This window comes from Anastrepha ludens, chromosome 4 (genome assembly GCF_028408465.1).
Source record: "Anastrepha ludens isolate Willacy chromosome 4, idAnaLude1.1, whole genome shotgun sequence".
NCBI lineage: Eukaryota > Metazoa > Arthropoda > Insecta > Diptera > Tephritidae > Anastrepha > Anastrepha ludens.
Genome location: NC_071500.1, coordinates 38806643 through 38832512, shown reverse-complemented (window position 1 = coordinate 38832512; position 25870 = coordinate 38806643). Strand labels below are relative to the sequence as shown.

The window sequence follows — 25870 nt, the reverse complement described above, 5'->3', positions numbered from 1 at the left end:
CAAAGCGTCTACAAATATCAACTACGAAAAACTGAACTGCAGTTAGAAAACCTTACCAAGGGTAAAGATTTGATGAAGCCTAAGCAATAAAAATAAAAATAAACTCTGACAATCAGACAGTGTTTCATCATTCGATCGGAGCTGGTAGGGAGTGCTATAAGCGGTATATACTATGATGGTCTCAAAGGAAAAACCAATCACTCAATTGATGCATTGGGGTTGCAAAGTGCATAAAACGTACGGTCACGTCTGCAGAGCGAGGCAAAGCTTACTTGAAAACTCTCCAATGGAAAGTCATATTGTATAGTGGAAAGAATACAGAAGCTAGAGAAATCTGCGAACCGCTATCCTGCTTTCAGCGGAATTAACCGAAACCTCGCAATAATTAAATAGTTGTATTCATTTTACTGTTGTAATGTCTGTAATTTTCATTGTTATTCACTAACGAATATCGGATGTCGCAATCTTCATTCGCCATTCGTGCCAGTAGTTGTTATTATCAATCGTTGACTCATTCTCTGACAGACCCGCACTTCCATTACTAAGTAAATGCCAGAGAATTGATTTATTCGTTGATGACCTCTAAGAAAAATTCTTCCTTTTGACGTGTCATATTCGGAATATTTAGAAAATATGAAATGAATTACCACCCATGACCCATTCAGTCTTTTGAAAATCGAGCTTCCTGGGAGACAAGAGTCCCACTACTAGAACTGCGTGAGAGATAAATCGCGCATACATCCTTTGTTAGATGCTTGGCAGAGTTTCCACTCCAATTTATAGTGTGCTTCTTGGTATGTCTACCTGGCGCCGAAAGGGAACTGTATTAGAAAAAATTGCTATCTTTGATGCTCGATATTAATACTGGGCATCGCCTACGGTCCACTATCCAGCACTCCCTACCTGAAAACTTAATCTATATGACTGTAATGATGTATATGTAATGGCATAAGAATGTTGGATTAGCTCAAAGTGAAACTCGCACACCAAAACAATTACAATTTCTTTTCCTATGACCTTAAAAACAGAGGTTACACACAATTTAATAAATTTTATTTTATTAATTTTCTTGCTATTATGAAAATAACAAGAGCCGAAATACCATCTTTAGCAAAAAGTTCCCAGAACATCAGCCGGGTGACGCTCTAAATCAACTAATTTGAGCTCTGGTTTTTGGTTAAGGTTGTCACATCTGTGATTAACATTCCTACCAATATTTCATATGAATGCTTGATATTTGTGAAAGTTAAGCCGTCTTGAGTGATGATACTTCAAAGAAAATAGCCGTTTACGAGTGACCTGAACTCTTAAGAAGAGATCGTGAACCCATCGAAGATGAGTAGCAGGCCGTCGACAATGAAAACTGATGAAAACATCAATAAATTGAAGGAAAAGTCCATCAATTACCGAAAATTAACATCCCTGAGCTAGCAGAGGACTTCAGCACACCGTAATTTTATATATAAGTATGATAGATAATTTTCATGCGAGGCTTCTTTTTCGCAGTGTTTCGTTTCGTCATAGTTCGATGGTGTCTGCTTTAACAGATGTGAAATTTACAATATCGGTACGGAAACGCGAGCCGGCCGTGAAAATATAGCTGACGAAGGGAGAGCATTAAAGAAGATTACAATGCATTTGGAAATGCGCTTACTGTCAATGGATAGCGATATCGATTGTTAATAGTGCAGAACTAGGAAACCTGAAACTTTGAATATCAACAATCGACGCGAAATTGGCGATTGTCTATGGAAATTTCACCGAGTTCCTTCTTTATTTGTGGTGTGCGTCTTGTTGTTGTTTAAGCCGACTACGAATCGGCAGATATTTTTGAAGTGAAACTTCTTAGTTGTCGATGGACGAGCGAGAATGGAGAGTAAAATTTCAAAGCCATGCAACGTTGTGGGCATTTTCGTTCCGCGAGAGAGAAAAAAGATATAACGTAGAGGAAAAGAAGAGAGAGAGCTATACCTTATACATATATATCTTAGATACACTTTAGGCTATTCACGTTTTCGTTTTTTTTCTTTTTATACCATATATTATTCTAAATTGTCGAAATTGCCGTTGTTTTTGTATTTGCTAGGCTTAGATTTTGGGCTTGGACGACATACGCATATTGAGGCATGAAGTGAATGCGCTGTTTGTTGTGTTCTAGAACATTTTGGAATGCGTGGTGTCAAAGCGGCGTTGCGCTTGCTGCTGCTTTTGCATCAATCAAGGTAATTTGTTTTTGTAAGTGCAATATTTGGAATATCGATTGGTGGAAGGCAAAAGTACACGGAAGCAAGAAGGGAGCGCTGTGCTCGCGCATATATGCATGTTTGTTTGAACGTGCATGGATGCAGTTACATATGAATACAATTATTTTGCAGGAAGTTTAGAAGGCAAGTAGGTATGTGTGTACATATGTATGCATGCTAGGACTTAAAGTGGGTATATATACATACACACCTACATAGGCTTTAGAGCAGAATTGTTTTTGCACTTGTTAGGAATAAAACTCGTTCACTAGTGGATATGTGTATCTGATTTCTTGTAGGAATATGATGTGCTGTGACATGTGAATAAATAAGTCAAGGTTATTTGGGCATACATGCATTTGTACATATGAAAGGAAGATGATGTTCTTGCGCTTGTGCATTATTGCTTTTCATATATAAATGTACATACATACATTTTATATGTAATTTGTCCTCGAATACATAAACTATAAATTGAAATACAACATACAATAAGTGTTGATTTATCTCAAACCATTATTTTATTTTTGTAAATTTTGTCTATTTATATTCTCTGCAAATGTTGTGAATTTATTTAGATATACAATACATATATTCTTTCTCTATCTCTCTCTCTCATTCTCTCTCGGGTCTCTCCCTCTTTCTTTGCCTGCGTTGAAAATTTCACTTCTGTTATGTGTACCTTTGCTCAAATATGAACGAGACGTTATCAATAAAACGGTCCGCGGATGACATATGGCAAAAATAAATTTTTTGTTTTTTGGTAGGACTGTTATAAGCTGACATGGCAAATTTCAGCGTGATATGTCACATAGTTTGTTTTCTGTGCTACTGTAAACAAGTCAAGCTCGAGAGTGTTCTTCGAATTTAACGATGGAAATTCAAGTTTAACAAAGAATTTGTTTGAAATTTTGTTATTCCAACAAAATTTCGGCTTCAGACGCCTTAAAAATGTTGCAGACAACCTATGGAGACTGCTCTATCGCGTGCACGTGTTTTCCAGTGGTACAAATCGTTCAAAGAGGGCCGTACATCGGTTGAAAACTTGCCTCATGAACGTCGTCCAGCAACATCAGTAAACGACGAAAACATCGGAAAAGTAAAGGAAATTGTGCTTGAAAATCGCACAAATCGCAAAATCGGTTAACGCTGAATATTATTTAGACGTTTTAAAGCGGTTGCGCGAGAACATTCGTCTTAAAAGGAAGGAATTGTGGGAGAACAAGTCATGGTTCTTGCTTCACGATAATGCACCAGCTCACACATCTCGTCTTGTTCGCGATTATTTGAACAAAAATAATGTTAATATCGTTCCGCAAGCACCGTATTCGCCTGATATGGCTCCATGTGACTTTTTCCTGTTTCCCAAGCTCAAGTTGCCGCTCCGTGGAAAACATTTTGAGGCAATTGAAGTCATAAAAGAGAATTCGAAGAACACACTCGAGCTTGACTTGTTTACAGTAGCACAGAAAACAAACTATGAGACATATCACGCTGAAATTTGCCATGTAAGCTTATAACAGTCCTACCAAAAAACAAAAAATGTATTTTTGCCATATGTCATCCGCGGACCGTTTTATTAATAACGTCTCGTTCATATTTGAGCAGAAGGTACTACACTTCTGTTATGTAACTACGCTACACCCACTTTTTTTATGAAGAGCTTTTTCATAGCATAAATACATTCGGAGGTTTGCCATTTCCAGGTTTGCCGAGGTGTAAACGCTATTAGAAAAAACTATCATCTATCTATTATTTTGTTTTAATGCACGGAGATTCTAACTTACGTACTCCGATTAGTAGTCACGCACCAATCCTAACGGCTACACATTCATAAATTGAAGGCTCTCACATATCAATAAACACATAATGAGCTCTCATCTAATAAAAAAAAAAATAAATAATTGGCGCGTACACTTCTGTTAGGTGCTTGGCCGAGCTCCTCCTCCTATTTGTGGTGTGCGTGTTGATGTTGTTCCACAAATGGAGGGACCTACAGTTTCAAGCCGACTCCGAACGGCAGATATTTTTATGAGGAGCATTTTCATGGCAGAAATACACTCGGAGGTTTGCCATTGCCTGCCGAGGGGCGACCGCTATTAGAAAATGTTTTTTATTGATTTTGCTTTCACCGATATTCGAACCAACGATCTCTCTGTGAATTCCGAATGGTAACCACGCACCAACCCATTCGGCTACGGCGGCCGCCTCTCTCATTTAATATTGCATTTAATTTGAATTTATAAAAGAAACTTAAACTTAAAACCCTCTGTATAAAAATAATGTTGATACCTGAAGTTTTAAATTTCCTTCTACATCATAAACTCATCTTAGGAAACTTTTACAGAAAGTTACGAATGGATTCAGAACCATTCAAGCGCGGTGTTGCTACTTTCGTAAAATCTGCATTGGATTCATTTATAAAACTAAATGTTCTAAAATAAAAAACTTTAGTACATACATATCTGAATGTGTAGTAGAAAAATTCTGATTGAATTTCTTGGTTACGACTGATTTAAAAAAAAACTGAAGTTGTAATTTTGGTTTCGTTCTCGTTTTTAAATAAATTATTTTAGGAGTCGCTAAAGCGTGGAAGGAAATTGTTGAAGTTTATTTTGTTTTTATGTTCGAAATAAATGTAACATTTTTTTTCTTGTTGACGAATTTCTCTTTGAGCTGCTCTATGTACATACATACACGTATAGCATTTTAAATACAGGTACGTACTTGTACAATTCGGTTGCCATTTTAGTAGCCTCTGAAATATTCCTGCAATCCATTAACCAAAATCGAGCAGATACGGTTGTCGTAAATGATACACAATCATTAACGAACGTCAATGGTGTAGAGCCGGTCACATCCTCCCATTGCGCGCGGGACGGCCCTCCTAAATCATTCGACACAAAAAAAACAAGATACCACAAAATGTTAGATCTCCTTAATACAGCGGAATACACCACTAAAACATTTAACTTAAAAATATTGTTTCTACTACAAATTCATTAGCAAAAACAAAAGGAAAAGGAGTTTTAAAAAATTTAAATAAAAACCATAATATTAAATTAAAAATACAAACGGTGTCGCTGTTAAATGAATGAATTGAAATAAAACAAAAATGCTTAAAGCTTCTAATAGAATAGGAGAATAATAGTTATAAAATGTGAGGAAAGGATGCAAAATGTAAAACTGAAGTAGCAAATGTCAAGCAGCTTTGTTAAGTAGCGCTAATTAGCATTAAATAGATATCATGAGTATATAATGTTTTCAAAATCGTTTTTACTTCTAAAATCAGATTTAAAACTGTTTTTATATAATGTTTTTTTTTTCTTTTCTTTTCTTTTCTTTTCTTTTCTTTCTTAAGTTTTTTTAAAAGACATGCGCTATTAATAGTTAAAATTAATGGAATGTGAAGATTTTGTTTTTCTGTGTACGTGTCCAAACACAAAAAAAAAAGTATTTCGTAATATTGGTGAAAAATTGCCAACTTTAAAGTAAATACTTAAGAAAAAATGTATTAAAACTAAATTGTAATTAAAAAAATGAAGAAAAATGCATGAAAATAATGAGAATCATACAAGCAGCGCTTGATTCACCACATCTTTTATTTTTATGTTATATTATAATTACGCTAATTTCTAACAGCTGAATATATATTTTATTTCTTGAAAGAAATTTAAAACTCATGGCGAAAAAATCGTATATTCAAAGATTTCAAAATTTGGCTTTTTCATTTAGTAGAAAAATAGTAGATAGCCGCCAAATTATTTCAGATAACGTTGAGGCTCCACTTTCAGAAAAGTTCTCTTTGGTACCACAAACAGTAGAAAATTCATGTCAGTTACATATAATTTATTTAATTTGCAAATAACTTATAAAAAGAATACAAAATAAAATTATTTTATTTGTCTTATTAAATAAATTTAAATGTATATAAAAAGTAAAAAAATACTGACTTATTAATATTAAATTTAAGTTGGTTATTTCATCAATTATTAATTAAAATGGTTTTATTGTACTTCGTTTAAATTTTACGAAAACTACCAACAGATTCAATCATTCGCAATATTTTACGACAATATTTTGTACAATATAAACTAAGACTCAGATCTCAAGAACCACCTAAAATGAATAAAATAATTTTTCTTACTGATGGAGAAAGGCAGAAAAAAAAAAAACTGCTTCATAATGAACTAGCAGATTATCAGCTCTATGATAAATGAATAACGAACCTTCGATCTGTTGTATCTCTAATTTATTTATTAAATTTCTCAGTGAAGCCAGTTACTATTATAGTGGAAACTCTAGACAAGTTCCACTATCATGTTACTGCTTTCATACTGTACTTGTACACTTTTTTTGTCATTATTTCAATATATTTATAACACATTTAATAAACACAACTGTTGACCTGCCTACATGCCTAATTTTTGTTTTGGCGCTAGACCAAGAAAGGCAGAGGTGAGTGAGGAGTTGAATGGCGAAATCTAAAGCTATTAAACTAAAGTAAAAATGAATTAGTTGAATGAAAAGCTAGAGGTATACCATCGTTAATCATTTATTGAGAGAGGATAGTATAGTAAAGTAGTTAGTAGTAAAAAGTACTGGAACGAGAGTTACTGTCTTGGCATTCGTTACAAATAGTTCATTAAAATCGTAACTTATTTTACATGGTTCGAGAAACAGTGAGAGAAGACATTCTACCGAAACTTGAGTATACTCGAACATTGAGGAAAACTTTGGGCAGAAGAAATTAGATCCTGCGGGTAGTTTGACTCCTAATATTATTCTTAACTTTACTACTAGGAAAGAGTGGGAAGATTAATAAGTTTCTTATGAGTAGCGAGTCCATCGAAAATCTTATTACACTATTTTTGTATTTATAATATTGATTTGTATAATTTAGAAAAATTATTTTTGAATGGATTGTGGCTTATCTATGTAAAGTTGATAATGCTGGTTCCAGACTATCGACCATATTCTAGTATCGTTCAAATACTAATTTTCATTTTTTTCAATTGGTCTTACAAAAATGGTACACATCTATGTACATTATCCAAAGATTATTTTGGAATTTTTTATTTGTAGTAAGATAAAAATGTCTTTACAGTACAACCCCTTCCAATATGTAGCATGCAATAGTGGGCATGCAGTTGGAGGACCTCTTGTATCATGGTGAAGATCAACCGGATCCGAAATGACAATTTTGTCTTTTCATGGAACGAATTGAGAGTCATAGCGCAAAACCTTATCCGAAAACGCTCTATGCTCCATTAGGGATCAAAGGAAAACATGTATATATACATATACATTTCGTACGTCAATCATAATTTACACTTGTGAACTAGACAGCTGGACTATTCAAACAGACTAGCAATGAAGCGCGTAAAGGCCATCCATCACTCAAATTCATTTTTTATTAAGTTATTCAAAAGCAAAACTGGATAATTAATTTTATGCTACCTTGTACTTTCTTTGCTTTGCCGAAATGGAGAATCTTGTTTTGTGGTGACTAAATAAAAATTGAATTCTTCCAAAATTCAAATTATTTCCTGAGCTATAGTATAGATACTGAACAGGGTAGTGAACAGGGCATAAAGAAAGCTAAGGTCGTATTATTTTCAGTTTTATTTTTGAGTTTTTCAAACTAGGTTTTTTTTAATTTTTGGCCAAGATATCTCAAGGTCTCCTCGACCAATTTTGCGAAAATTTAAAACACATTCTTCATAATATGATCTATTAGCCTAAGCAGACGGGAGCGTTAATCGGGATTACCGGTGCAGTTAATTCTGGTTAAAATTGTGATATGACAGACGGTTCTTATGCGCATTAGTGAACAGCTGATTTGTTTATTGGATTGTTTTGTCAGTAAAGGATAGATCCCAGGCAACAAATACAGGTAATTAGCTAATACTAAAGAATAATGATTTATTTAAAAAAAAACGAATTGCAATTTCTCAAACTGCTCCGAAATATCAGAACAATTAATGTAATTTCGAACTTGTAATATCTTGTTTTTCTCTTTAAAAGATTCATTATTTTTCATTCACAATATATATTAACTGTCATTTTTCGGCAATGTTGCCCTCGAAAATTTCCCTATTCCACTTAAATTATGAGAATTGAATCTAGTTGTCAATCCACATTAGTTACATTTAATTCCTGAAACATTTCTGAATTAAGTCGTTCATCCCGATTAACGCCACCGTCTGTCGAGGATATAAGATGTAACATACGAAATTGAATTAAATGTTAAGTATGTACAAGCAATTAACAGAATAATTTTATTTTTTGTTTTTTGATTATTCTGATTACTTCTGTTAATACTAAACAATTTTGACTACTTTTAGACTTTCTAATTATAATCGATTGCTAATTTCTGGCTTATGATAATGAGCTAACTTAATCATTGTGATTCTAATCGTTTCGATTTCTAATCGTAATCTTAATTAACAGCTCTGGTTCATAAGCTATGTATTTTTAAAACATATCGTTTGAGTGAAAACCAAAGTTATTTTCAAAGAGAAACACGTTTTTCATTTCTGTATTTTTTAAATGTAGGCTGTGAGCCTTGTTATTGTTCCACAAATGAAGAGACCTACTTTTAAACCGACTTTCAACAACAGTTATTTTTTGTGAGGAATTTTTTTATGGCAGAAATACACTCGGAGAATTGCCATTGACTAATGAGGGGCGACCGCTATTAGAAAAAACTTTCGCTATCATTTTGGTGTTTCATGCACGGAGATTCGATAGCTGCGTCAAAAAAAATGTAACCCTAAGAAGTTAGTCGCGAAAAACTTAGGCAAGGGTCTGAAATTGTGAAACTCGTTCTGTGAACTCAGTGTCCCCCGTTGGTGACAAAGGAACTTAAGAACTTCTTGCACACTTTTAAAAAAGCTACTTATTCATTGAGAGCTGAGTGCTAGGTTTTAAAATTTAAGAGAACTAGATCTCATTAGCAAGGAGTCAATTATAATTTTATTTCCATTTTTCTGGATAAATATTAATAGTTAATCTTTTTCTAAATTACAATGAAGAATTGAAGCCAAATAAAATAAAATATAGTTGAATCACAAATGAATTAATAACATGAAAAATTCTGTCACTAAATAAGGCAAACAAACAATCTTGTATAAAAACTAAAGTGGTAAGGATCGATTTTGGAAAATTAAAATTAAAAATTATCACTTTTAACAGTGTCGTACTTGTGCAAATCTTAACTAATTTTAAAAGTACATGCATTTGTACAAAACATAAGAACTTTGATTTTAAGGAAACACAATAAATTTCAACTAAGCTTTTGAAATCTCACAAAAAAACCAAATCAAAACAGACCAAGTAAGGCACAGACAAATTAATTTTTAATTTATATTAACATTCTGTCAAAACTTTCTTTCTAATTTTTTTTTTTTTTTTGTATTTTGTTTTTATTATTTGTATGCAATCTAACAGAAAAGAAATCTACAGAAAAGGTTAAGCGTCCAAATTACAAATCGGGGAGGACGAAAATGTGCTCCCATTACCAGGCTATGGCGGCGTGCCAATAACAATTCTTAGGTAAAGAATAATAAAGTAGCGGGATCTGACGAACTATCTGAGTATTCAAATAAGTTTAAATGGTTCTTCGCGCAAAAAGTAGTGTATTAGTGTTTAATGAACACACGAAATAAAAGTTTTTCTATTTTCTTCCGGTTCTTTCAATGGGTACCACAACAAAACGATTGAAGCCAGAAAACGTTTTATTCTATAGTTAGAGGAAAAAGAAATCCATTATTTTCTCGGCAAATGGCTGTAGTGATCAATATATCGAATAGTATCGATCAAACAATTCAAAGTTTATGCTCGTTCTTTTCGTGACTTTTCATACTAAAAAAATCGTTTGCTGTTGTTTGTTTATTTCATTCACTTGCGAGTTACAGGGTGTTATCAATGTAAGTCAACAAAGAGAAATTTCGATACATTTTAAAGTTTTTCTTTGCTTTAGGTGAAAAAGCAAGCCAAGCCGCTGAAATTGTGAATAGTGTTTATGGTGCCGATACCAGCTTATTACGAGTACATGCAATTTTGGTTTCGTTGATTCCGTTCAGACATTTTTAATGACAAAGAAAATATCAAAAAACGATGAAATCACAGAAAAAATGGATAAAATCACAGAAGTAATCGAAGTTGACCGGCATGTTAGTAGTCATAGCATCGCCCAGATGCTAAAGATCGACCATAAAACAGTTTTAAGTTATCATATTTGCGCTAAAGTTTTACGCAAGAAAAAGGATTTATTTTTCCCCAAACTAATATAATTTCTAAGTAGTAGACTAGCTCATTTATCTGAAAGCCAGCATTTAACACTAATAATCGCTCTTACTATCAATTGCTACTTTGCACTAGATAAACATTCGATTATCTGAAATGCTCTCGTGATGGGTAAAAATCTCGCGCTATAAGTTTATCATTACGAGTATTACCTATCATTTAATATGGCGTCAAAACTGCTCGCGTGGGCGAAAGGTACCGAACTGTACAAGCTTTATAAGACTATGGATAATGTTAAACGTGTGACTTGCTCATTTCATTTTTTTTTTTTTGGGTATAAGAGGCCACGTTGGAAATATCTATCAAACGAGAGAAGAGAATTAGCATTCGTGCATTAAGACACGATATTTGAGAATCAATTGGCCAATGTTTGCTCTATATTTAGCTTAGTGTTATTTTTTTGCTGCAAATTAAGCTATTTAAATTTGAATAACTTCTTTCAGTTTTGCGTGCTGCCGCATTCATTGGCACATTAAGAAGAAGACAAATAAACAGAAATGCTTGTATGATTAGTTCTTCCATGCGCGAAGTTGTATCGCTTTAAATAGGCTAATAGTAAGAGTAATTATTATCACAAATTTACCGATTCCAATCAAAATTAACGATTAGAGCACGTGAAGCAAATGCCTAAGTAATTTGTTGCTCTGAATTCGAATCTTCTATTTGCTTGTCTAGTTTTCGTGTTGTTACATGTTGAGGGAAATTGCGCTGGAGTGACAACAACATGTTCCTTGATAGTGTGAACACCAACAGCCTGAAGGCTTTTTTAACTACACACTGAAACTATAAATGTATACATTCGGATTGCTTTTACAGTACAAAGAAAGGAATAAGAAAGCAACAATGAAAACAATGGAATCTCCCAGTGAATCTGCTTCAAAGAAGGTGAAGACAGTCCCATCGGCCGGAAAGGTCATGCTGATAATTTTTTGGGATGCAAACGACGTCATCTTCATCGGCTTTTTAGACAATGGACAATACTACAGAGTTCTTGGACCGCTTTCACAAAAAATTTAAGGAGACACGGCCGCATTTGGCGCACCAGCACTTTCATCCCGAGTTGTCGCCCCCAAACTGCATGAATTGCGTTATGAATTGCTGCCGCACCCCCATATTCACCCGATCTGACTTCCTGCGACCTTTTCTTGTTCCCTAACATGGGTAAATGGTTCGCGGGGAAAAAATTTTGTTCAAATGAGGATGTCATCCCCGAGACAGAGGCGTATTTTGGAGAGTTAGACAAATCCTATTTTTTGGAGTGGTTACAACATATGGCCGAGGCATTGGGAGAAGTGTACTCGTATTTTTCTAAAAGGAGACTATGTTGGAAAAAAAAAATTTGAAAACAATGGTGTCTCCACGGGTACTTATTGAACCCCCCTCGTATATAATCTGTGATATGCATCCCTGGTGAACAAACGGGATATTTTGCTACCTTCTCTTCACAGAAAGCCTGGCCTTTTCAAGCGTTTCGTTAAAGAAATAAATAAAGAACTCAATAGTGAAGAGCCGGCTTTTAAATATTTAATAAAGTTATTAAAAAATTATATAAGAGTCTAAGTACAAATATTTCCGGGTCAAACATTCGAAATTCAAAATAGCCGACTTGAGCTTTTCTAAATATTTAACGTACAATTATGCAGTAGCATAGACGGCAGTCCAAAGTGTTGTTCCCAGTTTTTTAGCAATCGGATTATTGGAAAATATAATAAATAAGAATGTTTGAGCTTAAATGTCGCTCAAAATGCACTTTCTACATTCCCCTGTCGAATGCTGCCTTAAAAACTTCGGCTGTACGAGTTTTCGTGTAGTTCGAAACGAAGAGAGGCTGTGAGACAATGCAAATCCCTCTGTTCCAACGCACTTTATTTCTGGTCCTCCACTTTTCTTCAAAACACTACCATTAAATTCAAAACAGTAAAATCAGTCGAAAATTATAATCAATCTTAAAAAAAATTGAAGATTCGAGTTCAGCGGCCCAAGTTGTGTTATGAACAACTTTCGTTTGGAAAGTTCCTCAATTATTTGTGTAATTAATATTTTACATTTTATTAGAGCAGTACTGCTACTTTTTTTTTAACAGAAAGATATTTAGATATTAAACCAAAACTAAAAAACAAAAAACGATCCTCTAAAAAGTATTTATTTAAACTAACTAAAATTTAAATAAAAGCTAAAGTTTTTAAATAAAAAAATATTTGATTTATTTCGGACCAAAGAGTAACTTGTGATAAAAACTTGAAAAACTGTATTCATGTGATTTGCTGTTTTAAATCTTAAGTGAGAAGGTAACCTAACTTATTTGTGTGCAGTAATTTGTTCAAAAAGTATTATATTTTAATTATAACAATCGCGATTTCTATACAAATGAAAATTTGAAGCAAAGCTTAAAAATTGAATAATTTTTTTAATTAATATATTATAATATTAGCTTATACATTCGCAGTGCATTCGTGTATAGCTCTTATTTAATTTTAAGACAAGTAGATGGTGCTTTGCTTTCGAAATTTATAAAATTGTCTCCGATTTGTTTTTCCTTTGAATATTTTGTGTTTAAATTATACAGAGGTTGTCTGGTGAAGTTATTATAATTTTTAAAGCAATATGATACAAACTATTTATATTACATTGATTTATTTACTGAAAGTTAATTTAGGTACAAGTATTTCTAAGAAAAAAGTTAAATTAAAAATGAAATGTTTCAAGACTTGAGAAGTTCCCGATCGGTAAGGGACAGGGGCAAGTATGCCAGCGCATGAAACAGCAAAAAAAAATTATGAAATAGTAAACATTTTCAAACAATTACGGTATCAATATCATCGATCGCAGTATTTACTACTGAACTTTTTTAACATGAGCCAGTATCAGGTGTAAGCGAGTTTAAAATGGGTTGTATATTTCATTATTTTTCTGAGTTTATTTTTCTAGTCAACCGATTTGTGTAAAAAGGTGTACTATATGGGTTTTAGTATTTTACATACAGCATTTGTCCAAAGAATTACAAACAGTAAGAGCTTCTTATAAAATTTATAATATGCAAAAACTTTTTGGTGCCAGTTCGAAAAACAAAACAGAACTAATGTGTCGAAGACGTTTTTGTAGATTCAATTAGGTGCAGACGACGAACCGGACATTCTAAGACTATTGGATCAAAGTAAAATTATTTATCCAACAACACAACACTAGATTTTGTTAGGTCCTCGGCCACTCTAGAGCGCAGGGAAATGAAGGAGCGGATGAGTGTACAAGGAAAGGCTCTGAGGCCTTCAGTGAGTGTTAGAAGACATAAGCATTCCTCTAAACTAACAGCAATTGACTTGAACGTAATCGCGGAAACCAATAGAAGGTGGTCTCTAACTACTAACCGCAGAGTCTTCAAAGCGCTCAGACCAAAACTTAATCTTAAAAGGACAAAAAGTCTTGGAGTCAACAAATACACACCACCGGCGTCCTCACAGGTGTTATAATGGGTCACTGCGCTGTTGGCACCCTAGCCAGTAGAATGGGTGTACTTCACAATGACTTCTGCAGGAGCTGTGGAGATGAAGAAGAAATTGAGTCCTAGCTAATCCACCCTAACCTAAAATTGTCAAGACCATCAAAAGCAATGAAATCTTCTATACATTTATTTTTTAAAGGTAATTTTTAGCGACGATTTTCGCCTTGACAATTTCTTAAGCCACTAGCGGCGTCGTCACTTTTAAAGCTGGCCATTAGCCAGAAACCATTCGGAACCAAGAAGCTACTAACCTGTCATTTGATCAGCCTAGCCATTCCATTCACTCTTATTCAATTTAGAATTCTACTATATTCCTTTTTAAAGTGGTAAATCCAAAGCTGCTAACATTAACCTCCCTCCATCGAATTATACTTAAGGGGATCAAAACGCATCGATCGGTACCCCTTCCGCCTTTTTTGCATGCAATTGTATAATATAGTGCAGTGTATGCATGCTGTCAAAATTTCAACGGCGTAAAAAGTTACAAAAGTAACAAAAAAAACTTTGGCCTGTTTAAGGATCCAAAACAGTATCGAAAGTAATTGCAAAGTCCATGAATTGAAGATTAGTGAGAAAACTGTTTGTAATCACTTGCATTAAATATGTTAAGTTCAATTTTACTTCACCTAGTAGTAACATCTAAAAACTTGGCCATAAGAAAAAAAATATAAAATTCTACTTCTTTGACATACACCGTTTACTTTCGTTTTTATTTCTACTTGAGAGCTTGCAATATTTTCTAGTCGTTCCTAATTCGTTTTATAATTACGAGTAAAAATAATAATAAAAATTGCTGCTTATAACTTTTGTTGGGTGTTTATCCGAGTCCCTCCCCCTATTTATGATGTTGAGGGTTGATGTGTTTCCACAAACGGAAGGACCTACAATTTAATGCTACCTCCGAACGACAGATCGTTTTCTATGAAGAACTTTTTCATGGCAGAAATACACTCGGAAGTTTGTCATTGACTGCTGAAGAATGGTAGGTTGGTTGGTTAAAGTGGTGATTCATCCAGAGTCCAACTAGCGCTTCTGCACCATTTTGTTGCCACATTCTTGTTACTAACTTGTTTAACATTCATTTACAGCAAGACTATATCCAGTCTGTGCCGTTTAAAAACCTTATTAGGTGTTGTTGACATCTAAGCCAGACAGTTGTTCGAGACTCTCGAACAGCGCCTTGCCTAGGGTAAATATTTGTCCTTTCGTAGGGTAGGGCATTCACAGAGAAAATGGAAGGTTCTTTCCCTCTGAGGAATGACAGCTATTAGAAAAAACTTTTTTTATCATTGGATATTTCATGCCCGGAGTTTTGAAGCCGGCGCTCCCACGGGCGGATTGAGTAGATATATTTTATATAGTTTCCTCATACTCAAGATAAGCTCATTTTCCAAGATGAGACACAATATAACACCAGGTATGAGAACATTTTTTCTATGCTGTAATCGGACAGGAATTGCCCTTTGTCCTATTAATATCGACCCGAACATTTTGAAACTACTAGGTCTCAATCGATTCTGGTTGAAGTTAACCCACTGCTGGCGGCTAAAGAAGAATAAAAGAGTTCCTCTTCGAATTTGTGGTGTGCATCTTGAGGTTGTTCCACAAATGGGAAGCCGGGTACGGTAGTATCTAAAACTTCTACTACTGCCGCAAATTCAAGTCAGCATTTGCAACGGATCAAGATCAAGGTTCAGACGTGAAAGAACCGTAGGACTAGACGGCGTTTGTTCTGCTCCACCACTTTGAGAATAAGATCTCCGCAATAATACCCAAAAGAAGCGAATGGAAACGCGGACTTAGATACAATGTTCAATGCCATCTTTACTACACCAATAAGCTTGCAGCGGGAGCTCAGCCTCCGCTTTTCTTACCAATAGCAAAAAGACAGTTTGCAGTTTTGGCTCAGTAGTGATCCTCACCACAGCATTCCTAATTTAAAAAATTACTTAATTTAGAAATTACTTAATGGGTACGCACAGCAAAATAATAGGCAAATAGTTCAGTGGATGACGAAACTTTCATTATGATAGAACCGCTGATCATACACGGAGAGCAAAACCTCGTTTGTACTACTACTCCGCTTGGATAATAACTTACAATTATTCAGAAACTTCTTAATGGGGTCGCACACTAAAAGGATAGGTCTTCCACAAATAACTCAACGGATGACTGAACTTTCATTATTTTATCAATAGGAGGAGTTTTGGATAAAAGGGAAAGAAACAAGGGGTCACTCATGTGCCTTCACATCGGAACAGATGGAGGAATGATTTGTTTTGGCTCAATGGGAATCATCTCATATCTTGGAACATTCCACTAGTGAAATCGCGCTTTGAAAAGAATTTAATGGAAAGTTTAATTTTGCTAAATATTTTTACCTTTTAACGGGACAACCCCAGCAATAATTTAAATTCGTGTCATCGATATAAAATTTAAAAACCACCTTTAAAAATTTCCTTAATTACTGCATATGTATTGCCGAACGAAGAATTAAATTGTATAACAAAAACTGCAGAGTTGTGAAAATAAAAGCAAATCAACCGAAAAAAAGTGAAATGAAATAAAACCGAAGAGAAACAAAAAAACCAAAAAATTAATATATTTCGAAGTTAAGTATTGCTTCAAAGCATATTATATTGGAATATTATAGAAATTCAAACTGTTTGATCGAAAGTTGTAAAATTTATCGTATGAAAAATTTCAAATCTTGTATTCATTTTATTTTTCCTTAAACAATTTTCTTAAAATTTGTGTAAGTTTTTTTTTTAAGTTTTATTTTGCTTATTTGTAAGAATTCATTTCAACTTTAGGTTTCAGATAAATTGAATAACGAAAAAACTCAAAGTACAATAATGATTTTTGTCTGTTTTAATTTAATTTGAAATTTCATACATGTTTGTGATTTTGAAATAGCTAGTTACCTTTTAGAGATCTTTTCCGAAATACACCTTCAATGATGGAATAAAAGAATGGTATGCGTGCACATATGCATTAACGCATTAGTACAAAATTATATACGGAATTGAATACATTTTCAAATTTAAATCAGAGAAAAACAATTCAGCAATCCAAAACAACGGAAAAAATCGTAATATAAAACAATTATACAAAGAAACATGGTAAACAGAATTGTAGAAAAAACAAGGAAATTATTTGTAACCTGATATTGTTGGCATATGATACGTTTTCATACATATAAATATGATATTGTTTGGCGTCATGTGTTGTAAGTATATTTGTGTCAATGCAAAGATCAAGGAATCGTACATATGTATGTGTGTTATGAACGTTATTATTTTGCTAAAACAATTCGTTTACGAAGTACATACGTAATATTATAAGACTGAACAATAATTAAAGCGAACGAGACACGCAATTCATTTTTAGGTATGATTTTTCGAAATCATCTTGCCTTCAACAGCAGTTACAGTTTTTTTTAGTAATTATGCGCTATAATACTCGTTTACGTATGTAAAACGTTGTTACGTACTATGGAAGTTTCTATGCGCACTAAAGGAAATTACTAAGAAAACACATTCATTATATTAATCCATGAAATTTACAATAGTATTTCTTTTTTTTTTTTTTGTTAATTGCTCTTAAAAACTTCATTAGTTTACTCTAAAACTTTATAGATTGATTGATTATATGAGCGGTTTTTATTACAGGGAACATAACGTGAATGTAAATGTATCTATATTTATCTACTTATACCATAAATAAGTTCTAGAGTGTCTGCAAGAACATTAACTGACTTCAATATTATAGAAAAGTTGAAAAAGAAACCAAAGTTTAAAATCAAAACTAATTAATAACAAATATAAACATGTGTTCTGAATGCAAAATGTTAGCAGCATTAGATCTTTTTTTTTAGGACAAACGAACCTAGAAACGTCTTAAATACAGATATAACGTACCCCTAAATTTTTGAAAAATACTAAAAATTACTTCCAAAGTTCCAAGTCGGTAGACACAATGTTCAGCCATTTAACTCGGTCGTAATAACTCAATGCAACAGATGTATTTGATGAAACCAATTATGTTATACATACATACAAACTAAAAGTTTACATCTACTATTACTATTATAGGGACTCCCGAATGATGGTCACGCAGCAGCTCATTCCACTACGGCGGCCGAAGTGTTAGTATTAGTGGTATTAGTGTTACTTAGAGCAGAAGTATATACCTATAGTAAGTAGAAGCTTAGTAGAGCGTTGTACTGCACTTGCTGCTCAACATTCCTGGCTATCAATTTGGAAACGCTAATATCTGTAATTTTGTGATTAAGGGACTTATATTTCTCTTTTCTTCCTTTATCAAAATACCACACGAAATTTAAGCTTTGCTGGTCTGTCTTTTATACCTATTTAAAGAAAAATTTAGTGAAATTCGATCAAATAGTATTTTTTTCTGAAAAGATACCATAACTTTCTATTTTTTCGGTCGAAGAATTAATTATTATGCATTATTTTTACCTAAAGGTAAACTAAAAAGGCTCTCAGCAGATATTTAGCTATTTATTTAATATCTCATTCTCGATGTGAGGAATGAGGTGCGAGGATAAGTGTATACTAGAGTTAAAAATCCATTTTCTTCCCCACCATACGAATTGATTTGCACACCAACCTTCCAAACATTTCTATTTTTATAATTTTTTCGCCATTTTTTTTCTCTAACTTCTTGACATAATTTTCTTTAAGAATGATAAAAAAGCATCTTTCGTAATAAACTATAATCTCTTTAATTAAAAAGTCATTTTCCTCATCAAAATGCTATTTATATACGGGGGAAAAGAGATCCATTATTTCTGCGTAAAATTTCAACTTCGATTTAGGTAGATAAATATGAATGGTGTTTATGGTGCCGATACTGATTCAGACAGGCATTGTCGAAAATTTCGACGCTGTAATTTTATCATGCAAGCCAAGCCGCTGAAATTGTGAATGGTGTTTATTTGTGATGTTCAAGAAAATGTATGTCTGAATCAGTATTGGCACCATAAACAGCATTCATAATTTTAGCGGCCTGGCTTGCATTTTCGTCTTGATCAAAGAAAAACTGTAAGACGTACCGAATATTCTCTTTGCTGATTTCCATTGTTAACACCCTGTAACTCACAACTGAATGCAACAAACAAAAAACAGCGGAAGATTTTTTTAGTGGGATATGTCACCTTGACAACGAGCATAAACTTGAAGTGGTCTGATCGATACTTTAAGAGAAATCGATCACTAAAGCCATCTGTCGAAAAAATAACGCGTTTGTTTTTTCTTACTATATAATTGGCGTCTACTCCCTTTATTGGTTGTTTGGCCGAGCTCCTCCTCCTCCTATTTGTGGTATGCATCTAGATGTTGTTCCACAAGTGAATGAACCTACAGTTTTGAATGCTATTTATTCTCATAAAATCTTTAAGATAAGAATTTTTCTAATGATCAGCCTCTTTTTTCCAACAAACATAATCAGCTGCTCTAAAAAATTTTATCACAATGTCTAGCGCAAGGTTTACAATGAAACAGCTATCCAAAATGGATTTCGCAGTCTTAAATATTTTTTTTTGATGAAAGTCCTTAAAAAATAAGAAACATTGTACAGCAATCCAGCATAAGTTGTAGGTAAAAATAAACATCAAAAATGAATTCTAATTATTTAAGAAACAAATATTATTTGATCGAATTTTACTCAATTTTATCTGTAGGGTATTTCAAAAGTCAACAACCTTAAACATGATACATATAAAACCCCAGATCTAAAGACTTAAAATTCTTTGGGGATTTTGTCAAATGAGGTGCTTTGCTTTGCTTAATAATCTCATCAGATAAACTATGCGGATATACAAACATGTTACACCCTTTTAGAGTGGTTCGCCGAGCTCTTCCTGCTACTTGTGTCTTGATGCTTTCCGCACTTAAGAGATACTCTTTTATGAGGAGGTTTGCCATTTTCTGCCGAGGCGCGCTCACTAAAAAAACTACCATTTGGTTTGATTTGACAGAACCCTGAACTGAGTCTCACAGAACCCCATTCGGCTACAGCGGCCGCGGAGTATTAGTGGAAGTAACGGGGAATATTTCCACTGTAAACTACAATAAAGATGCCAGAAAGGTTTGGTATACATTCGAGATGGCGATATGTGTCAAGATCAGGATAAAGCATTTCTCCAAATATATGTATATTATTGCGTGGTTCTTTTATTTAAATTGTTTCAATCACATATATAAAATGGTTTCTTTTTGTTATAATAATGTGGCATTTGTTTTGTAATAATGAGCCGAAATTTTTTGTTTTGTTCAGCGCCAGGGCTGTAAAATTTTCGTGTTCTCTTCTCAAGGTACGCATATGGTTGCGGGTTCTTTTCGCGAAATTTTGCACTCTAACCGGGAAAAAGTGCAACATTTTGTACATAAAAAGTCGGATGCAAGCATTCAGCTGGAGGAATTTAATTTATGTGTGAATGCAAGTTCGTTTAATTTTGACAAAAAAATAGAAGTAAATCGTATTTTATTATATTCAATATACCTATACTTGCCCTAACCAACATCAGCATTTTTTATTTATAAAAATATAGCTCATAGCTCATACAACAAACACCATATAACGGAAATTTTCAAACTTTGTACACAATTTGTCAAAAGTTCAGCAAAACGTTCAACTTTTTAACCAGAATTTTCAGAATTTTTCTGGATATGCAGTTTTTTTTGAGTATTAACTACAACATACCGTTGTTTTTCCAATTTTTGTTATTTTTTTTTTTTGCTGACTGTGACTAGACCTTTTCTTCTACATTAAAATTAAAATTAATTTGATTCAACTGTTAAAATTTTAAGCAAATTTCTAACCAAACTTCTAAGCTTAAACTTTTCTGTCTTCTGACGAGATTTTTTGCAAAAAATATTTTTAAAATCTAGTTTTAATATGTATGTATATATTCAATGTACAATTTGTGAAAGGATTGAATTTTTCTAGTTATTTATTTTGAAATATGCAACACTTTCGCCGGGCGTATGGCAACATTTTCGTAATGCTGTTGAGCCGAGAATTTCTTGGGAAAAGAAAACTCAGTTAATCTTTTAATAGTATAAAATAGAGAAGCGGCTATAAATTCTTCATTCATTCTCCATAATATTCTTTTGGGTAAAAATTCTACAAAAAAATGTGAAACAAATTCTAAACAGCCTAAATTCCTTTAGGTTATAATTCTGTATTTTCAAAATTCTGTAAAGGCAAAATAAAGTGGGATTAACTCTCTGGGTATTAAAATTCTGCATGCAACTTTATTTTGGGCCATAATTCCGTACTTTTTAAGGAAGAATTAAAAACAATTAGCTATTTAAAAGTGGTATTTCGAAGTTAAATCATTGCTAGATGCAATCAAGCCTTTGCCAAATATTTGGCATTGAAATTACGCGTTGCAAGCGTACGTCAATCGAGGCAAATTCGAGGTGTCAATGTCTGATTATAAATATATACAAATTTCTTACAATAAAGAAACATAATATAAGGTGTGAAATTAATATACACACAATTAAATTTCCAGCGATTTGAACCATTTGCGAAATTAGCACCGGATATTTTAATAATATTGAATTAATCTAAAATTTTGCAATACTAAATTTTTAAATACATCATTTCGCAACAAAGGTTTTTATACAAAATTTTAGCAGCACGAATTTTTAATACAGAATATTATACCATACAAATTTTGTACTCCATTAAAAAGGTTTTTAAATTTCCATGTTGGAATGGAAAATCAAAGCGCATTTGGCATTAAATTTTTAGTTCACTATTCAACACACTGAAAGTTCACCGACAGTATTTCTAAGAGTTGTGAAACATTTTAATATAATTTCGCCAACAACTTGGTAGGGTAAGCTTGTCTTTGATATTTAAGAAAAGTTAAAACCGATATTGTACAAACAAAAATTTAATCAAACAAGAAAGGAAAATATGTGGTATCTCAAATTAATATATATAAATTAATACATATAATCCATTTTAGACTCTAACAAAACACACTACATCTGACAGCTTTCACATAGGGCAAGTTTTTCGCAGATTAATTTATATATTCTTTTTCAAATTGCTACCAAAAAACGTTCTCGGATTAGTGATATTATAATCTTAAGAATATTTACAAATATTTTCACATTAATAATTGAATAAAATGTATGTAGATGTGTAAGTAATTATGTGGAGTATTTATTAGGGAACGTTATTTTTTATGCGGTGATAAAATGCATTTTAAAAATACACACTAAGTTTTACAATATTTTTTGTTTTTTGAACTTTGGATAACTAAAAAACTAAATAATTACTATTTGTGTCAAATGACAATGATACGAAGGACACTTTTTGTATGGTGAGCCTTGGCAACTGAAGTTGTTGCTAGGTGTTAGTTGACTTTTTCCATAGGAATACACAAATATTTTTAACATTTTCTGGTATTTACAGTTACTTCAAATCCTTGTGTCGGCAATCAAATGAAGATTATTTTCGATTTTCGAGGTATGTAAATTATCTAAACTAGGTTACGTCAATAAACTTGCTCTCATCTTTATTCTGATGTCTGATTATTTTCTACAGTTTTAAAAGCAGCCATCGAACGTGCAAAGAGTTTAAGGAAGTTCATCGAAATTAATTGTTGTGTCAGAAAATATCAGTACAAATTGATATTGCAAGAATGTGAAACTACTATGACCTTCAACATTATTCCGCCCGCTTGCATTAACTATTACATAATCATTTATTCGAGAATAGTATATATCATACAAGACCATACAAGTAATTTGATCTAAATTTCACAGAGATGCTCGAATCGATTGGTTCAAAAGTTTTTGTTTTCATTTCATTGTGGTGTTTCAGAAGCATTTATACGATCGCAATAAGTCATGGCAAATCTATTTGTCTGAGCCTAGAGCCTAAAATTGAACAGCGCTCAGAACGCTACGAAATAAGAAGCTTAATTTTTTCCAAAAATCAGATCGTATAGTGGCATTTGTGGCATTAAACGCTTTCTAAATCTTGTACCTCTGGACCTTTAAGGATAGCAGATGACAGTTTTTACTGACGTACCGATTAAATAAAAATGTTGGAACCATGTAACGTAGACCGCCGTCCTATATTCTGGGAAGTGTGGAAGAACAACTACCTTCCTGCGGCTGATAGTACAATCATTTACATCAATAGAGCCATTGAGCATGTTGGCAGAGAAGAAGATCATATTGTATCTTCCCGCGTATCCCAATCTTGAGTTTTTCTTTTCGAATGTCAGATCACTGCAGCTACTTTCAATCTAAATTGGTATTTGCAGGAGCTGGCTATAGAGAAGAAAGTTGACTTCATTTGAGGCCCCAGCCCAAAATAAAAACAAACATATTCTTCCTGGGTAAAAAGGCATTAGACTGCCGTAAGTGACTTTAAAATCTAGTTTAACTCTATAGTTTGAATTACAAAACAGTGAATAGGACACTAGATAGACTTCTGTTCCATCTTCCGCTCTGTCTCGCAGTCATCTATAGTATCCATCAGATGTACTTATATCTGCCATATGTTGTTTCACATTTTTTTGAAAAATTACTTCAGTACTTTCTTCTCATATGCGATTTTGCTAAGTCGTTTTTTCTTGGTCATTATGTGCAGAGGTCTGGTAGCGGCAGGCTAATCATCTACCCTTTCAGAAATCAAATACATAGATTAACGTAACCAATGCAAGACAAATGTCTTGTCGAGGCCCTATGCTCCTGAGAGGAGTGAACAAGGAAAAAAAATGTGCAAAGGTCCCTCACCTTAGTCTGCAACACTTCGAGAACCGCAGTGTGTGTGGTTTGCACGGTTGTACTGTTACCCTGGTTTCGTAGTTATTTATTAAGCTTGGGCTGAGTATATTTGTGTTCAATTTGTTTACGTTAAAGGGCGTATTTTCTTATATACAATTTTATGAAGAAATTGCTACCTTAAATACTGGATAGTAAATGGACTTTGGCTTCTATACGCATTCATAAAACGTTTTGCGATTAACCTTAAATTTTATTGGAGCCACGTTCCAAGAGTATGAAAGAACGAATACGATTTTTAGTTAGTAAAACCAAAAACTAATTCTTCATATAAAGATATCCCTATTGTATGTTTGTGTATGTATACGCCACTTACATTTCATAAATATTGTACGCAAATTAAAAAAATACAAGAAAGTATATAGTACAATATATACCTTCATATGTGTGAATGTGTGTGTATGCGTATTTATTTTGAGTATCTAATGTTTAGTATGAAAATTTAATATTTCGGGCGCACTTTAAAGGTTTTCTAACTTGTTATATCGTCTTGTAGGCAGTTTAAATATGAATAAATGATTAAATGAAGTGTCTCTGAGTTAGAATACCGCCTAGGATGGGCATGAAAATAGTTATAAAAGATGTAATAGTCGATTATATTACATATATGAGTATGTAGTTGGAAATCAATTTTGTCACTTTAAATAAAAACATTTACTAAGTTGGTTAAAAGTTGAACAGAAATTAATTAACACAATTGAAATTAAGTAATATACAGTTATAAAAACTAACAACTAAAAGAAAACAAGTATTAATTGAACGCCTAACTTAAGTTACAAATACAAATATTTTGTTTAGGTATTGCAAATATATTTCTAATAATAAAATTATATTTTTATATATTTTATCTAAAAATATATATCATATTTATTTTGCAAATCTAATCTCAATATGCTAGCACTCTTTCACAACTGAGCAATAGGAACTCTCTGAACTTACCTGTTATGGAGCAAAGCAGACGGAGTGTGGGTGTATTGCCAGAATATTGATTTATCATGCCCTGACTATGTGCCTTCGGTGCGGGCATACTCAGCGTGATAGCCTTATGGAATTTACGGCGCCGTGGCTCAACTGTTACAATTGGCGATACTGCCACACCACGGCCAAGTAGTTTAGCAGTTAGATCTGGATCGACTGGTTGTGCCTAGAATGAGGTAAACACAAGAAATGGTCGGTACATTTTTGTGATTACCATTAATATTTTTAGGTCTTTTGTTTTTTTTCTTTGATTTTCTTAAGTTCTTTAATCATTCTCTGCTTATATACACAAATGATTGTTTCAACATGAAAATGGCCACTTACAACTAAAGTACAGAAAGTGCGGAAAGTAGAAAAGAAAAGCACGAAAAGCGTATTGAAGCTACAAAGGTATGCGTTTGCTTAACTAATTTAATTATTTGGTTTCTAATTTCGAATGTTTTTCTATTAATTGTTTTACAAATCGATTAATTTACGTTATAAGTAATTTATATATCATTTAATTTATATTGTTTGTGTTTAAGAGTTTTGGGCTAGCTGATGAACATTATTTATGTCTGTATGCAAGTAAGGATGGGTGCATTTAATTTTGGCATACATTGTCAGAAATGAATCACTACCTTTGAAGGAACCACCATTAACAGGTACAGACCTGCAATTCGAAAATTTCATAACCCGTAAGCATTTATTTTGACCGGTATTCTGGCAGACTGCGAGTGCTGTCAACGGCATGAAACTCACCATAAGAAATGGTGAGCAATTTTCTTCATTTATTACTATGCTTTGAGGCGGACTATTGACATTGTGAAATGAGATAAATATGAACGAAAGGGAAGTTTTGTATTTCACACTGAATTGTGGAGCCGTTAATGTAGCAAATTTCTTGCATTTCTATTAGGAAAAGGAAGCAATCGAAATTCGTTGGAGACATTTGCGTGCAGAATACAAAAAGATTTTAAGATTTACCAGAATTTTATTTTTTATTTTTATTTTTAAAGAAT

The 25870-nt window shown here is 33.1% G+C and overlaps 1 protein-coding gene across 1 annotated transcript in view; it reads right to left on the bottom strand.

The window, feature by feature from the left end:
* Positions 1-25800, bottom strand: part of LOC128861787 (titin-like) — a 68420-nt gene extending 42620 nt beyond the window's left edge. The window contains exons 1-4 of the mRNA XM_054100166.1: positions 25721-25800; positions 25611-25662; positions 24831-25035; positions 4971-5130 (exon numbers count right to left, since the gene is read on the bottom strand). Of these exons, the coding sequence (XP_053956141.1) occupies positions 4971-5130; positions 24831-25035; positions 25611-25662; positions 25721-25800 (497 nt within the window). The remainder of the gene's footprint in view (positions 1-4970; positions 5131-24830; positions 25036-25610; positions 25663-25720) is intronic.
* Between the last annotated feature and the right edge of the window lie 70 nt (positions 25801-25870).